The sequence below is a fragment of the Eublepharis macularius genome, chromosome 1 (assembly GCF_028583425.1).
Source record: "Eublepharis macularius isolate TG4126 chromosome 1, MPM_Emac_v1.0, whole genome shotgun sequence".
NCBI lineage: Eukaryota > Metazoa > Chordata > Lepidosauria > Squamata > Eublepharidae > Eublepharis > Eublepharis macularius.
Genome location: NC_072790.1, coordinates 125,584,172 through 125,600,441, shown reverse-complemented (window position 1 = coordinate 125,600,441; position 16,270 = coordinate 125,584,172). Strand labels below are relative to the sequence as shown.

The 16,270-nt window shown below is 42.6% G+C and overlaps 1 protein-coding gene across 1 annotated transcript in view; it reads right to left on the bottom strand.

Moving 5' to 3' along the window:
• Positions 1–283: 283 nt before the first annotated feature.
• The window catches only part of RAB32 (RAB32, member RAS oncogene family), a 31,143-nt gene continuing 15,156 nt past the window's right edge, over positions 284–16,270 (bottom strand). The window contains exons 2-3 of the mRNA XM_054971945.1: positions 6,189–6,466; positions 284–2,077 (exon numbers count right to left, since the gene is read on the bottom strand). Coding sequence (XP_054827920.1) covers positions 1,928–2,077; positions 6,189–6,466 — 428 coding nt within the window. The 3' untranslated portion in view covers positions 284–1,927. The remainder of the gene's footprint in view (positions 2,078–6,188; positions 6,467–16,270) is intronic.

The window sequence follows — 16,270 nt, the reverse complement described above, 5'->3', positions numbered from 1 at the left end:
AGATTTCCTTCTCCTGTGAGGCTGTCACTATACCACTTCATGATGCTATTTATTGCTTCAATCAATCACTAGTGTAAACACAGTCTTCTCATGTAAAATGCAGATTTTGTCTACCTGACAACTGTTAGCCTAAGTGGCACATTTAGATCGTCAGGAAGACTGCCTTAATATGATGGTTGCTTTTTACAACTATAGGTTTTTAATTTATACAAATTAAGGACCAAGGCAGAGGAAGTGAACATGTGCATTTTCCAAGTGATAAATAAGATAACCAAAGTGTCCATATATTCAATCTCATTTATTTTTCTTTCCTTTCTGAAAGAGATAAATTCATTTTTAAAAACCAACACAAAAGTCACCTGTGCTCAGTTCAGAATCTGGATCCAAAGTGTTCTAAAAACATTCAGAATATCTGAGTTGACAAATTCTGGAACAGTTAAGAAACTTAGGGTAGAAGTGTTTACAATTTCAACAAGATTAGCACAGGTTAGGGAAAAAACCATAAAGGGGATGCTTGTTGAATCTATTTTCAAGTGACAAAGTGCCTGAATGTACCTTATAAAAACACTAGATCTGTGCACATGCACTATAAAAACATACTTCTGACATCAGAAACTTTAATAAATCTAATTTTGGACACATAACAAAGATTTGTGAACTAGTTTAAGCCTTAAGAATGTTAGGCCAAAAGAAAGTACTATAGAATTCGTGGACGCTTGCTTACTATGGCAGACCAAGAGCTGAGGACAACTTAGCATTCCAAGGAGTTTAGGCTGTAACATACAATGAGAGTCTAGTTTTGTTTTTCTCTCTGCAGAAGTCATAACCCCAATAGTCAAACATTATCAACAGCAGTAATCAACAGAACATATTCAGGACCAAGACTGATACTCCACATCATTTCCCTATTTTTACAGCATTTTGGATTACATACAGATTTGCAAGTTATACTAGCACATGAAATATAACACCCTTATTAAGTCAAAATCCTTGGGTTAAAAATAGTTAAAAGCAGTGAGAACAAAAGCAGCATGATTAAGAAGGGCTGTATTAATACCAATATCTGCAAATTTCAAGACCAGAAACAGCTTTCTGTGTTTCCCTCTAGTTTCTACAACAGTTTAATCAATGCCGTTATTCACTCCAGCCCACCATAAGTATTTAGCCAAAGATTATACTTGTACAGTTAATAGTTGGATGGCCCTTAACAGGTTAGATGTGCAGACTATGACTTCTTCAGATGAAGAAACATTTAAGTTTTTTAGGATACTTGCAGAAGTCAGAGTGGAGTTAGTAACATTATCTGATGGGAAACACTGACAATACTCCGTTTCACCAGCTTTATCTTCTTTCCAAAGAATTGGTTCTTTTTCACAGTTTAAGTAGATCATAAATCAGGAATACGTGCGATTGAATATCAATACTATGATATTCAGAAATTGTGAATTTAAATGCTTAACAGCCAAAGGATATTAGTTTTGTTGTCTTGGCACCAAATAAAGAAGGTATTGAATAGGAAAGGCAGACAAATGCCAGCATAGTAGATTGTTACATCTATTAAAGGGTCGATAAAATGCTTTTCAGAATAAACACTTTCATTCAGTCCTAAATTCCTGTTCTGAAACTGCACTGCAGAGAACAAAATATCAGGGCTGAGTCTCTCATACCAACACTTGTAGACTATTCCTTGATGAATAATTACCCCACCTTTATCTGTGACCATCTTTTGATTGTACTAGATAGCTCTGGTTCATAACCAAAACTAGAACATACAATAATTTGAAGTCCTATTTGACAAGAAAAAAAGTGTGTAAACACCCTGGAGTGTGACCATTATCCCACTAGGATTGTTGTGATTCAGCACCGTAGCAGCAACCAGATGAGAGGAGCTGCGTTCATTGTATGCCAATGACACATTAAAGTCACATTAACAGCACTGAGATTTACTTTCTGCTTTCATTGGATCTGTGTCCAGTTTTATTTTTCCTACATCGTTTTCTTCACCAGGGAAGGTTTTGAGGTTTGCAAGGATGTTTTCCACCAAGAACCGAGTGGCTTCATCAATGTTGATATTGTCCTGCAGAAACCAAAGGTGAAAAAGTTAATGCTTTCAATTGTATAGAAGCATCCAAATGGTACAAACCATCATCTCTACAATGTACACACTGTGTGCAGTTCAATTCTGCTTCATAAAAGATTAGATGAAGGAATTTAGAATTGTGTGTTTTAGCTTAAAATGTAGGATTATGAACCAAGTACGCAACCATTATTTCTGATCTGTACAGCGTATTTAGGTATGAAACCTCAGCTTAAAATGTGATGGGCTTAATTCCTCAACATTCAGTTTGATGCAGTAAGTGAGGTTGAAGGGGCAAGAAGAGCCTCCTTTTAAAAAATTAACTTTTGATAATATTTTACTTCATTTTTTTTTTGCACAGACGCTTATCTCAATATTCTACTTTGGTGCCATTTAGGGCTTTTTCACAATGTGATCCTATCCAGAAATTAGGCAATGAGTATGATATTCTGTTAGGAATGAGGACAGAAATTGAGGTTCATTTGGCATCAGTGATGGTACCACTTGTCCCATTTAAATATGGGACAAGAAGATTGCATCAACCTTGCCCAACTATCCATCATGCGGTTCTGCCAGTTTCAATGCTTGCTAGAGCTGTGAGGTAGGACTTTCCCACAGTTGAGCTCTACTCAGACACATGACCGGCTGGAGACATATATCTCAATGCAGTTGTTGTCCATATGCACTGTATTAGGTTCTATATAAGGTATATCTAAACATGTGTTGCCATTTAATCAGTTGGGCAAAGACAAAGAAAGCAACATTGATCCAATGCCTTTGTTTTTCCCTCAACCCTTCTGTCACAAGTTAATTTAATTGGATGTACAATGTTTCAAACCGGTATGATCTGTATGTCAAGTATGTGCTTAATCTCCAAATTATGCTTAGTCCTTAAGAGAAAGTGCCAAGTTGACACCCAGGTTTGACTTGACAATCATTTGTTTTGTTATCAAATGATGTACATCCAGATATACTTGCTAACACATTCACATGGAATAATGGGTGCAATAAATTATTTTTAAAAAATAAGGAAGCTGTTGAGTCATGTTACCAGTATTTTAAAAGTCACATTTGAGACTTCTACCAATAGTTGCCATTTCAGCTCCCCCCGCCCAACACACACACAGAGGAAGAGAGAGAGAGAGAGAGAGAGAGAGAGAGAGAGTTAAGTGATTGAATGTGAGAGAGAGATCTTGAAGAAATTAGCTTGCTGTCTCCTTTGCAGGCATGAATTCAAACTGAATGCTTGCCAAGCAGCGTTAAGTGCTTTTGGCCGTGCTCATTTAATCATTTTTAAACAAGGTCATAAGATCTTACCCAACAATTGTTCTACTTAAATTCAAGCGCAAAATGGGAAAGAGTGACATTTCTACATGTACTAGTTAGAAGTCAGTTTTTCCTGTTGCTTTAACATTTCAAAACTTGGTCTTCACTGCTCTCATCCACACCTTTCTCAAAGTCTACCCATCTGCTTACAATAATGTCTTAAGTAGTCCTTTTTTCTTTTTCTAAAAAAAGAGGTGCCAGTACTCATGATGTCCTCCTCTCTCAGCCCAAGAGCTGCCAGTACTTCCAGTTACCAGTTACTACTACCAGTTACTACTGGTAGTAACTACCAGTTACTTCCAATGGGACAACGAATTCTATGAACAGATGGATGGGGTGGCCATAGGGAGCCCACTCAGCCCAGTTATAGCAAACTTCTACATGGAACATTTTGAAAAAACAGCTCTAGAATCAGCACCCCACAAACCTAGTGTATGGTTCCGGTTTGTGGATGATACATTTATCATTTGGAGCCATGGGGAGGAAGAATTGATGGGGTTTTTGAATCATCTCAACAACATCCACCTGAACATACAATTCACAATGGAGAAAGAAATCGAGGGAAAACTCCCATTCCTGGATACCTTGGTCATCCGCAAAGCAAACTTTCAGTTAGGTCACAAGGTCTACAGGAAACCAACTCACACTGATCGGTACTTACACAAAAACTCCAATCACCACCCCCGACAGAAAAGAGGCATAATGAAAACATTAGTGGATCGTGCAAGACGGATATGTGAGCCGCACTTTCTCAATGAGGAAATTAATCATCTAAACCACGCACTTCAGGCAAATGGCTACTCCAGAAATGAAATCCGAAGAGCAATCAAACCCAGGATGAATCAAACAACCAAGGAAAAACAGTCTCCTACAGGAAAAGTGTTTTTGCCATATATCAAAGGAATTACTGATCAGATGGGAAAGCTTATGAAAAAGCATAACCTTCAAGCAGTATTCAGACCCACCCGAAAAATACAACAGATGCTACGATCAGCAAAAGACAGTAGAGACCCCCTCACCTCTGCAGGAGTATACCGTATACCCTGCAGCTGTGGACAAGTTTACATCGGGACCACAAAGCGTAGCATCCAGACAAGAATAAAAGAACATGAAAGACACTGCAGACTTGGACAACCTGAAAAATCAGCAGTGGCTGAACATAGCCTAACGCAAACAGGGCACAGTATCTTATTCCAGGACACCAAAATACTGGACAACAATGTATTGTCGAAGGCTTTCACGGCCGGAGAACGATGGTTGTTGTGGGTTTTCCGGGCTGTATTGCCGTGGTCTTGGCATTGTAGTTCCTGACGTTTCGCCAGCAGCTGTGGCTGGCAAACACTTCCAACACTGGACAACACTTCCAACTACTTTGTCAGACTGCACAGGGAAGCCATTGAAATTCACAAGCATAAGCAAAACTTCAACAGGAAAGAAGAAACCTTAAGAATGAACAGAGCATGGTTTCCAGTTCTGAAAAACACCAGGCTAACAAAACATTCTATCCCCGACAATAGCCCTGCAGAGAAGATTAGCACATCAAGTACCAATCCATATGCAAAAGAACCTCCTCAGGATACAGTGAAGCCTCCCGCCATTAGCATTCCACACCCTGGGAAACTCTTACAGGATGACTCAGCTCAACCCCACCCCTCCTGAGTAGATACAAATGACCTACATCTTTTCCACACTGTGACACTGAGAGATCTCTGTCTTTTGGTGCTACACCTCTGAAGATGCCAGCCACAGCTGCTGGCGAAACATCAGGAACTACAATGCCAAGACCACGGCAATACAGCCCGGAAAACCCACAACAACCATCCTCAGGTCTGTTTACTTCCTTCTCCACTTCTCTCTCAGACCACAGTTTAATTGGTTCCCAACTGTTTTCACAGAAGCCATGGTTTACCATTACAACCTAGCTATAACACTGGCTTGCACTTGCTTCGTATACCAGGATGATTACAAAATTGATGACAAAGCTAATGCTTACAATCTTGGTTACAGAGCAATTGCCAACTACAGTAAGCGAGCATGAATTGTAAACTATGGCTTACTGCAAATCAGATAGTATCCAATCAGAAGGCAGCACACGAGGGAAGGAAGAGGGAGTGCGCAAATCCAAGGATCTCCCGGGCATGTTCAATACAAATACAGGTTCAGTGCTACATCCAGGTCAAGCTACTAATGAACACCACCACATTAAACATTTAATAGAAAACCAAAAAAACAACACAAATGAGTTTGTACAGGCTTGGTTCCAACAATGTGCAAGCCATTTACTGCAGCTCCACTTGTGCAGTATCTTGTGCAACACCTAGCACATTCCTTCCTATATTGGAAGGAATTGGGCACATAAATTGGTTGCACATGATCAACTAAAAGTAGAAACAAAAGTGGTGATACATAGTAAAAGCTGCTGTGTTTTTCTTGTGTTTCCACTTACACAAAAGCTTTAGTGCGAGCAGAATTTTTGCACTGGATCTAATTCAACCAATGCATCCATAATACCACTTTTAAAAGCTATTCCAACAAGACAAGTTTGACAGTATCTCTAAAACCGGAAAAATAGGTAGTTTGCAGTTTCCCCATCCTTTGGAGTCAACAAGGCAAGATAAGAGGCTAACAGATACATGTAGGAATTCAGAATTAACATTCATGGGCTAGTAAAGTTTGTGGACTTATCAGTAAGGTTGTGCTAATACAGTAGGCCATGTTTGTTTCTCATAGATGGACAATTTCAAGTTAGTTTTAAAATATTTCTACAATTTAAGAAAATTCTTACCTTTGCAGAAGTTTCAAACCACCCAGCAAAGCCTCCATCTTTGCAGAACTGATCCATTGATGAAGAATTCTGGCCACCATCTTTTTTCTGGTCACATTTGTTGGCAAGGAGAACTGCAGGGATGGGGCTACCATTTGGAAGAAGCACTTTACTGTCCAAATCATGCTTCCACTTGGAAACTGCATCAAATGTCGAGCCTCTTGTAACATCAAAGACAACAAGAGCACCTACAGCTTCTTTATAGTACACTCTGGTCATATTGCCAAAACGTTCTTGACCTGTAAGACAAGTTACATTACTACAGTAGATAGCACTTCAGTGAATACTGCTAATTTAGTAATGAAGGCTTAAATATTTTCATATTTATACGATCAAGGTATGTGTACATCCCTGAAAATGCCAATCAGAATTCTGCAGCTTATGTTCATATGGCAAAATATACATTGGCTTTTATGGCATTCTAGCTCTCTTACTTAGTTAGAGATGGGACACAGAACTGTTTGAATGTAGTCTTCATGTGATTTTGAGCAACTGATTTTTCTGCTTAACTTGACATTCTTAGCAGTTACACTATTATAGTGGGCCACACAAGCCTGTCTGGATTTCAGTAGTATACACTTCCTGCAACTTGTATTACACAGCCAGACACCACTAACATCAGCAAACCGAAGAGGCCATATCCGCATATTTTTATGTTTACTTAATTTATACCCCACATTTCACCCCAATGGGGAACCAAGGTGGTTTACATAATTTTCCTGTCCCTCATTCATCCCTACCTGTGAGGTAGGATAGGCTGAGATTGTCTGACTGGCCCAAGGTCCCCCAGCAAACGTCCATGGAAAGGTATGGATTCGAACCTGCTGAACCCAGGGCTCTTCAGTGTCATGATATATATCAACATCAGCACTAGGGCCTAGAGGTCTGTGCACATGTGGGCTCAATTTTCTATGTGAAAACTGGTCCTTTCTGCTGCACAATAATGATCATCCTGAAAGACTCCCAAAATCTACCTTTAGGCCCACTCCACAACAAACAGCTATTTTCAAAAATGATTTTTGATTGAAACAAAGGAATCATGCCAAAAAGGTGCTCATTGCTCAGTACAATTTGTTTACTGTAATATGTATCAACTTTATTCTGTGTGACCAATATAAGTAATATTCACAGAGATTGGTAATGAACTGAATCAAGAATGCTCAACAATGTCAGTAAAACAAAACTAAAGTCTCGTGGCACATTAAAGACTTAACAACGTTTATTCCAACATGAGCTTTTAAGAGTCAGAGCTCACTTCATTTTCTCCATATTTACCCAGAAAATTTCAGGGAGGGGAAAGGCAGAAGTAAAGCCCAAAGAGGGGGCTGGGGTCATAAATTAGGTGTAATTCCCTGTGTCAGAGACTTGAATTGTTAGGTTGTTACACATAGCAGACGATGAAAGAGCAGAGGTCTTAGCCTCTCTCTTATGCAGTGAAGATAAGCAGAAATGCAAGCCAGTTACAGTCAATAGCATCTCATGAGAGAGAAGATGTAGTAGAAAGAGACAATATGTAGCTTGTCCTTCCTCTGATTCCTTGCACATATTTTTCCAGTATGTTACTGTGGAAAGATATATATTATAAATACACAAAGCTGAAACCTTCATCTCCAGTATAAACCATAAGGAATCTTGACATGAGCTCTTTCTCCTGCCTTGAGGAAGTTCCCTCATACCCAATTCCCTCATTGAAAGACACCTAGGAGGCTAAGTACAGTGGTGGGATATAAGTATTTAAAATAAAATCCAAGTAATAACATTACAATGTGCCACTACCCTACAATAGCAAATTCTCCTTGTGACAGGACCGCTGTACTGAAAATGAAGTGGACAAGCCTGGTATCTAACAGATATCATGGTTCTTGTTTATTGTTTATCAGCAACTCCAAGACATAGTAGATTAAATCTCTCTTTTGAAAGCAAAAAAGTAGTCTTTTATCCTGCTGAGAACAAGAGCTCCATATAGAAGTAAAGGAGATCACTGAGCTATTAAGGTCCAGTTGATGCATTTTCTTTCACTATCTGAGAACTGCTAATAGCTTCACTGTCCTTGGGATAAAGAATTCTCCACAAGAATTCTTCCTTCAGTGTTTCTTTTGCCAGACTTATACAATCCTGCGTGCCTTAGTATCATATAGTTAAGATGACCCATGCTTACTTTAAGGATCACAGTGGAATTTTTAAAGAAAAAAGTGGGGCTGGTATATGTACTTAGTGCTTGCAAGATTGAAACAAGGTAAGTAAAATAAGTTACTCTACTTTTAGTTTGTTCATGCAAATAAGTACTGATCTTGTGTGGCTATGGCCACGTTGGCAATAAGGGCTCTGGGTTGTTGTTTGATTAAATTCTCATGATACAAAGCTTATTTGTACAGGAAAAGTGTTACACAGCTGATGCTACACTAGCCTGCCACATTTGGTGTAAGCAGTTGGCCCAAGCCTCCGCCATATTTAATAACTTTTTGATAGCTGCCTGTGATATAAAAATCACAGGGCCCCTGGATTAATGCAGCATGATCTGCATCAGGGGAATTCCAGCCAGTTGGGCAGCGAGCGTTGCTGAGTCCCGCCTGGGAGATAAAGCATGAATAGAACATTCATGCAAATGCAGAGTGACCATGGTGATTGTATTTACGGCCTTCCCAGTTATGGGTGTGAGCCGTGAGTGACCCCTCTCATCACATTCCAATACCCACATTCCATATGAAATCCCCACCCCAAGATTGAGGAGCACTCAATCAGCACTGATAAGTTTATAATTTGTTCCTGGAAAGATGCCGTCCTGATCTAAATCCATCAACTCAGCTCCAAGGGGATTAATTAGCAAACTGCCCATTCATGATGCAGCAGGAGAAACTCCATTTCCTTTCATACACCCTGGCAGCAAGTAATCAAGGTAATCAAACCTTTGTAATTCCCAGACACTGACCTTTACGGTCTTTGTTCTAATGGCTGAGGGGGCTCCCCAGCCTCAGGACACATTTTACCCTTGCCCCATTCAAATCGTACACGCTTCTGGATCCAAGCGCTACTCCCTTAGGGTCACTTTCTCTAAGACTCTCCTGGCCGAGAACACTGGATGTTTGAAGTTCTTCCTCCGTGGAATACTCTGCTCTTCGGATAGGTAATTATTGCCCTGAAATCCCTCAAATCTATTCCACTTTCACCACTGTTTTTCCTAGGCATCTTGTGTGTTTGCAAACAATCTCATGTGTGTGTGTGAGAGAGAGCTTTTTCCCTTCAATAAAGATATCCTTTTATTCAAGATCACCAATCTCATTTGCCTCCTTGGGGAAGGGACCCCAAAACTACTGGTGGAGTTATCCCGTAGTTACTCCTCTCGCATAGCCTTCCTCCTTGCCACTAATTCCCCCATTTACTCACAAGGAGACTAATTCCCAGTAACACTGGGGAAACAAAACCTGACTGGCTGGCTGTGTGTCTTCACATCTTGGCAGATTTTGTATGCCTATCCAAAAGTGGCATAACTACCCCATTGACAATTTTAAGTAGATGATAACTTAGAATAGGGAGATTTTTATTCCACTGTGCCAAGCAGATGAAGTTCCAGCAATTTTCATTTCCAGGGAAGTTATGCACACATACACAACCATCCATACACAACCATCCAGCATTTGGGTGTTAATCCTGACAACAAAGTAACCATTCATTTGTTCCATAATTCAGTGAGACTTGTGTGGATAGAAGAGGCGGTTAAAGCATCTTACATTTACCAAATTATAGAAGAAAAACAGTTTTTAAAAAGCGACATACAGTACTGTTCAGGGGGAAAACTTGATCATTTCTGAAGTAACTATAAATGACATATCAACAAAATTACTCATTGTGTGTGTGTCTGTGTTATTTGCTATCAAGTCACATGCAATTTATGGAGACCCTATGAATTAGCAACTTCCAAACATCCTATGACTGACAGCTAGGGCTGCCAGTTCCCCAGGGGGGATATCCTCTGCCCCCACTGCCACTCACCAGGCCAGCAGGGGTGGAGGCCCCAGGGAATGGGCCTGGGAGGCAAAAAACCTCCCGGGACAGTGTGCAGCAGGCACACTCCTCACGGGCATGATGACATCACTTCCTTAAGTGATGTCATCACCCAGGTGGAGAATGTGCTCCCACGCTTCACAGGGGCCCCTGTGAAAGGCAGGAACATGTCCAGCACCAGGTGTGATGACATCACGTCCAGAAGTGATGTCAGGACACACACGAGAAGAGCAGCAAGAGAAGTCCCAGGTTCCCCCCTCCCACTGGAAGAGTAAGAGGACCTGCCAACTCTATGAACATACTTGCTTAAGTCTGCAAACTGGAGGCCATGGCTTCTTTTACTGAATCAAGCCACATCATGTTGGGTTTTCCTACTGTCTTCAGCTTTTCCTAGCATTGTCATCTTTTCCAGTGAGTTTTGTCTTCTCAGGATGTGACCAAAGTACACTAGCCTCAGTTTTGTCATTTTAGCTTCTAGAGAGAATTCAGACTTGATCTGATCTAGAACCCACTTATTTACCAGTATTTAAAAGATGTGTACATAAAAATTTTTACGTACACATGAAGTTTACTACAGCTACTAAGAATGCTAGTCAGAATTTTTTTTTCACTACTTAAGTTTTGCAATTCATAATACATTCACATCATATCTGGCATATTTACATATTAACATATGCACTATATAATTACCTAGCTACCTGTCAGCACATAAGGACAAGCAACGTTTGAAACCAGTCTTAGTATGGTCCTTCACAAGCTATATTTATTGGCCTCTCTACATTTTGCTGCTATTCTTCTCTGCCAAAAAGAAAAAAAAAAGCTACATTTCATTATGGCAAAAGTATAACCCTAAACAGCATGCTTCAGAATTACTAGTGTTCAATTTAGAAAAAGAAACCCTTCAATCTTTCAAGGAAAACGTGTCTTTTCTTAGACTGGGTACATCATTTATATATTCAGACAGATGAAAAATGTGGCCATTGTATTTTCTGTAGAATCAGTTTCACAGTTTATAATGACCTAAGTATCAATGAGTAAGGAAGTACAAATTCCATACAGGTTTATCTGCCCCAGGTTCAATACTACAGGGGAAGCAGTTTTTTTCCTGCTCTCCCAAGCACTGTGGTGCATTCGTGCACCTCCTGGGGTATCCTCAGATATTTTCTGATCTTTCTCAAACCTACTTTATACTGAATTTTTGAAAGCCTGGATGGCTGCTGTGTGGATGGGAAAATTCAGATTTTATCACCCATATGGCAGTCCTCCTCACAACTAGGGTGGGTTTGGAAGAAAATCTGCGCTAGAATATAATTAAATCAATATGATGTTATAGCAATAGGTGTAATAGGTTCTCTGACTTCCGAGATTCATTTTAAAAAGTAAAAGACATTTCCACAATAGAAGGGGCAAGAGAAACATGAAAGCTGGGAATTCAAAGAACCTTCTACACCAATTGCCATAATGTTATATTAATTTAATGATACTTTTGTGCAGATTTTTTTTAAAAATCACAAGAGTCTCAGGGGGCTAGGGAAAGACGGGGGCTGAGGCAGGGCAACAACAGCAAAACCTTCCACGTGGAAGCCCTGTAACCACAAGCTTTATCAGCAACCAGCATACCAGCAACAAGCAAACCACCCTATACTTATGGTTGTTGTGGATTTTTCGGGCTGTATAGCCGTGGTCTTGGCATTGTAGTTCCTGACGTTTCACCAGCAGCTGTGGCTGGCATCTTCACCTCTGAAGATGCCAGCCACAGCTGCTGGTGAAACGCCAGGAACTACAATGCCAAGACCACGGCTATACAGCCCGGAAAATCCACAACAACCATAGTTCTCCAGCCGTGAAAGCCTTCGACAATATATCATCCTATACTTAATTTTTAATTTAATTTAATTTATTACATTTATATTCTGCCCTCCCCGCATCAGCGGGCTCAGGGCGGATAACAACAATTTAACATATTAAATATCACTAAAAACTATTAAAGAAACCCTATACTATTAATGAATAATGTGTCAAAACTCCTAAATGAAGTATAACAATGGAAAGAGATTGCCAGTAGAAGCAGATGCATAACAGTTTGAGATTGTTACCTGGTTCTAAGTCTGAATACATTAGGTGGTTGGTTACATGCCTTCCTTTCCTCTTTACTACATTTTGTACATTGGGTGAGCCCCAGCTGGCTTAAGACCCCTGATGTCCTTTAGTGTTATAGAGGAACTAAAAGTGTTATTAATGTATTAGGTATGTTCGTTTTTTGCTCTCAGAGCAGAACCACAAGTGACAAAAGGCACAGGATGGACACTTGTCAGCTTCCCTCAAGTTTTGATGGGAAATGTAGGCAGCTTGGTGGAATGTTGGACAAGTGACAGTTGAAAAGTCCATTGGACAGCAGACAGAGAGCCAAGCTGCAAGACTAGGATGCCTACATTTCCCATCAAAACTTGAGGGAAGCTGACAAGTGTCCATCCTGTGCCTTTTGTGCCCCAGGGGGTCAGGGGACCACACAATCCTACTAGAAACATGTGCTGACTTCTGACACCATGTCATGTTTGCAAGGAGAGAAAGGATCAATAGGATCAATAGCAACGGTTGTAAGAACTATGTTTATTGGAATATACGCAGGCAGCTAACTGAACAGGTCAGAACTCAGCCTCTACAAATCTAACCCCTCCTCTAGCTATGGTCACAAGAGTTGGGCCTCTCTTTTATGGAAGGCTTCTAGGAGTTATCCTTAAAGCAATAGTACCAATATTCCAAAGGAGTGGCGAGATTCAAATACATGCAATACTTTCCTATTAAACTGAAGCGGGTCTTACTAATTTAGCAACATAAAATGCACCATTTATAACTTAACATAAAAATATACTATTTGGCATATTTATATAATTGCAATTGTTCCCAGTACTTCAGAAGGAGTTGCATACTGCTGTAAGCTATGCTACCTGGGTGGTGGTTAGGGGGTGTGCGCTGCCTGGGGCACCCCCTCCCCAGGTGGTATGGCATGCCCGAGTGGGGAGCATGCTCCCGTACCATGAGAGTGGGTGGCAATGGTGGCAGAGAGAGAGCAGGTGGCAGTGGCAAGAGCAGGCCACTCTCGCCATGGGCTGCTCTATCACCGCCGCTGCTGCGGTTGCTGCAACCTGTTCTCTCATTGCGGCCGCCGCTGCCCATGTGTAGCCTGCACCAGCAGGACAAGGGGCATGGCAGCAGTGGCAGCAGCGGTGGTGAGAGAGCGAGCTGCCTGCTCCCACTGCCTCTTCCTGGCGTGTGTGACATTGTCATGCAGGGGCGCCCTTTGACCTGCGTGATGATGTCACTCCTGAGTGGGGGGCGCGCTCCCGTTCCATAAGAGCAGGTGGTGGCGGCAGAGAGAGAGCAGGTGGCGGTGGCAAGAGCAGGCCGCTCTCACTGCTGCAGTCACCACGGGCTGCTCTATCATTGCCGGTGCTGTGGCCGCCGCCACCCACTCTCTCACTGCGACTGCCACCGCTGCCCCTGTACAACCTGCGCCAGCAGGGACAAGGGGCGCAGCGGCAGCAGTGGTGGCGGCAGCAAGAAAGCGAGCTGCCTGCTCTCTCTGCCCCTTCCTGGCATGCGTGACATTGTCATGCAGGGGCGCCCTTTGACCTGCATGATGACATCACTCCCGGAAGTGACGTCATAGTGTGCATGACCCTTGCAGTCAGCCACAGAGTAAGTGCCAGCAGCCCAGTCTCCCCTCAGGAGACTTGAGGGACCTGGCAACCCTATCAAGGCCTCCTGCAGAGTTCATGGCAGTAGTGGGAGTCAGACCAGTAGAGTGCTGGCTTGGAACCCAGCTACTTAACCACTGTGCTACAGCAGTCATTTTGCCCCAGACGTTCATATCTCCAGTTAAAACTTTGATTTGCTGTGTAAAAGGAGTTTGTAGATGGTAATTGTTCTTACTGCATGAAGTGTAGTGAGGTGACCAGCTGATAGCAAGTGGTACTATGTGGACTTGTATTAAGCAAGCAGATTTCTAGCATTCAGGGATGTTTAATATGGATCACCCTTCAGTGAGAGCGGAACTACAAGTGACAAAAGGCACAGATTGGACACTTGTCAGCTTCCCTGGGCCCGGCATCTACCTTTTATCTTCCCCCTCATGTGCACACAGACTGTGCATCAAACATTGGCTTGTGTGATGATGTCACTTCCAGGAAGTGATGTCATTGCGTGGATCATGTGCCACCCTGGAAGCACTCCCATGCTCTTCAGGGGGGCGAATTAGGCCTGAATCAGGCCACCACGGAGCGTGGGGACTCTCTCATGCTCTGCAGCAGCCCAATTCCTCCCAAATCCAGCCCAAATCAGACCACTATGATGCACAGGAGTGCACTGGGAAGTGCGCCCTGGGAGGCGCGTTCCTCCCCCACTGGCAAGGTGAGCGGGGGTGGAGGGTGGAAGGTTGGTGCACAGGATCCCTCATTGCCGGCGGAGGAGTAGCAACCCTAGTTTATAGGTACCATAGCCACAGCAGAGTGAATTCGATCAAGGTGGGTAGCCGTGTTAGTCTGTCTGGTAGCAGTAAAAAAGAGCAGGAGTCCAGTAGCATCTATAAGACTAACAAAATATGTGGTAGGCTATGAACTTTCATGAGTCACAGCTCACTTCTTCAGAGCACAGTGAGTATTCAACAAAATGAGCTCTAAACTGAAAAGGCAGCAACTCTGCTGGAAAACTATCTTTTCCATGGACAGCTGTACATCTCCCCGACCCTTATCCCTGATTAGGAATCTTGCTAAAAACTAGAGAAGAATATTTCTGAAAACAGAGCAGTGTTTTTGTCTGTATCTGACAGTCTCTGGATTGGACGCCAAGCTGAACACCTCTCAAGCTGCCCTTTTATTGCATGTAGTTGGAGATCTTGGTGCAAGATCCTGACAATTAAGAACCTCAAGGACCTTAATAAAGCCATATGGTGACAACACTATTCTATCCCCATGCCCACAGTGGTCCAAAGTCAACTGGTTGGGAAAAAAATCTTGACCACTCTAGATAAAAAGGATGGATACTGGCAAATGAAGCTGGATGATACCTCCATTGAATTATGCACCTTCAACACACCCTGGGGACGATACAGGTTTCTCTGTCTTCCTTCCTTTTGGTATCAAATCAGCCAGTGAAGTCTTCCAGCAACATAACAACAAAGTACTTGGTGAAACCCCCAGTGTCTATCATCACAGATGACATGATCATATCAAGATTAACTCAAGAAGAACATGATCAAATATTGCAGATTGTGATGGAAAAAGCACAGCCTGAAAACATCAAGTTCAACCCTGATAAGATCCAGTTCATGGTAAGTGAGGCCAGATACATGGGTCGCATACTCTCAGCAGACAACACTAAGATGGATGACAGTAAAGTTCAACCCATCACCCACATGATTAATCCACAAAACAAAAAACCCCTGCAGGGGGATGGTCACATTCCTTGCACAATATATACCAAGTGAAGCATCTCTGACAGCCCCACACAGGCACCTGCTCCAAGTGATCCTGGGAACAAGACAGGGTGTTACCTGATCTAAAAGCAGCATTGTGCACAGAACCTGTACTCAAGTTTTATGACCCTAACAAGCTGTTAACCATCCAAGCAGATACATCCAAAGATGTGTTGGATGCCTTACAGGATGCTGGCCCCGTGTTATATGACTCACAAACAGGACTGGCGCCACCATTGAGGCGGTGAGGCGGGTTCTGCGTGCACTGAGGCATTGAAGGGGGTGCCGGAGGGGGTGCAGGGGGCGGAGGCATGTGCCACGGAGCTGGCGTGCCTGGCCTGCAGCTGCTGCAGCGGACCAGCCCCGCATCACCGCTGCCAACACACGCCCCGGCTGGGTGCAGAAGCCACAGGCCAGGCACAGCAGGTGTCCAGGGCGGCATGCAGAATCTCCCCAGCCACCCGCTGTGCCTGACTAGGGGCGCGGGCAGCCTCCATGCCCCGTCCCAGCCACCCGCCGGTCAATGGGGCTGGCTTGCTGCGGGATGTCATCACGCAGTCTGGGGGGG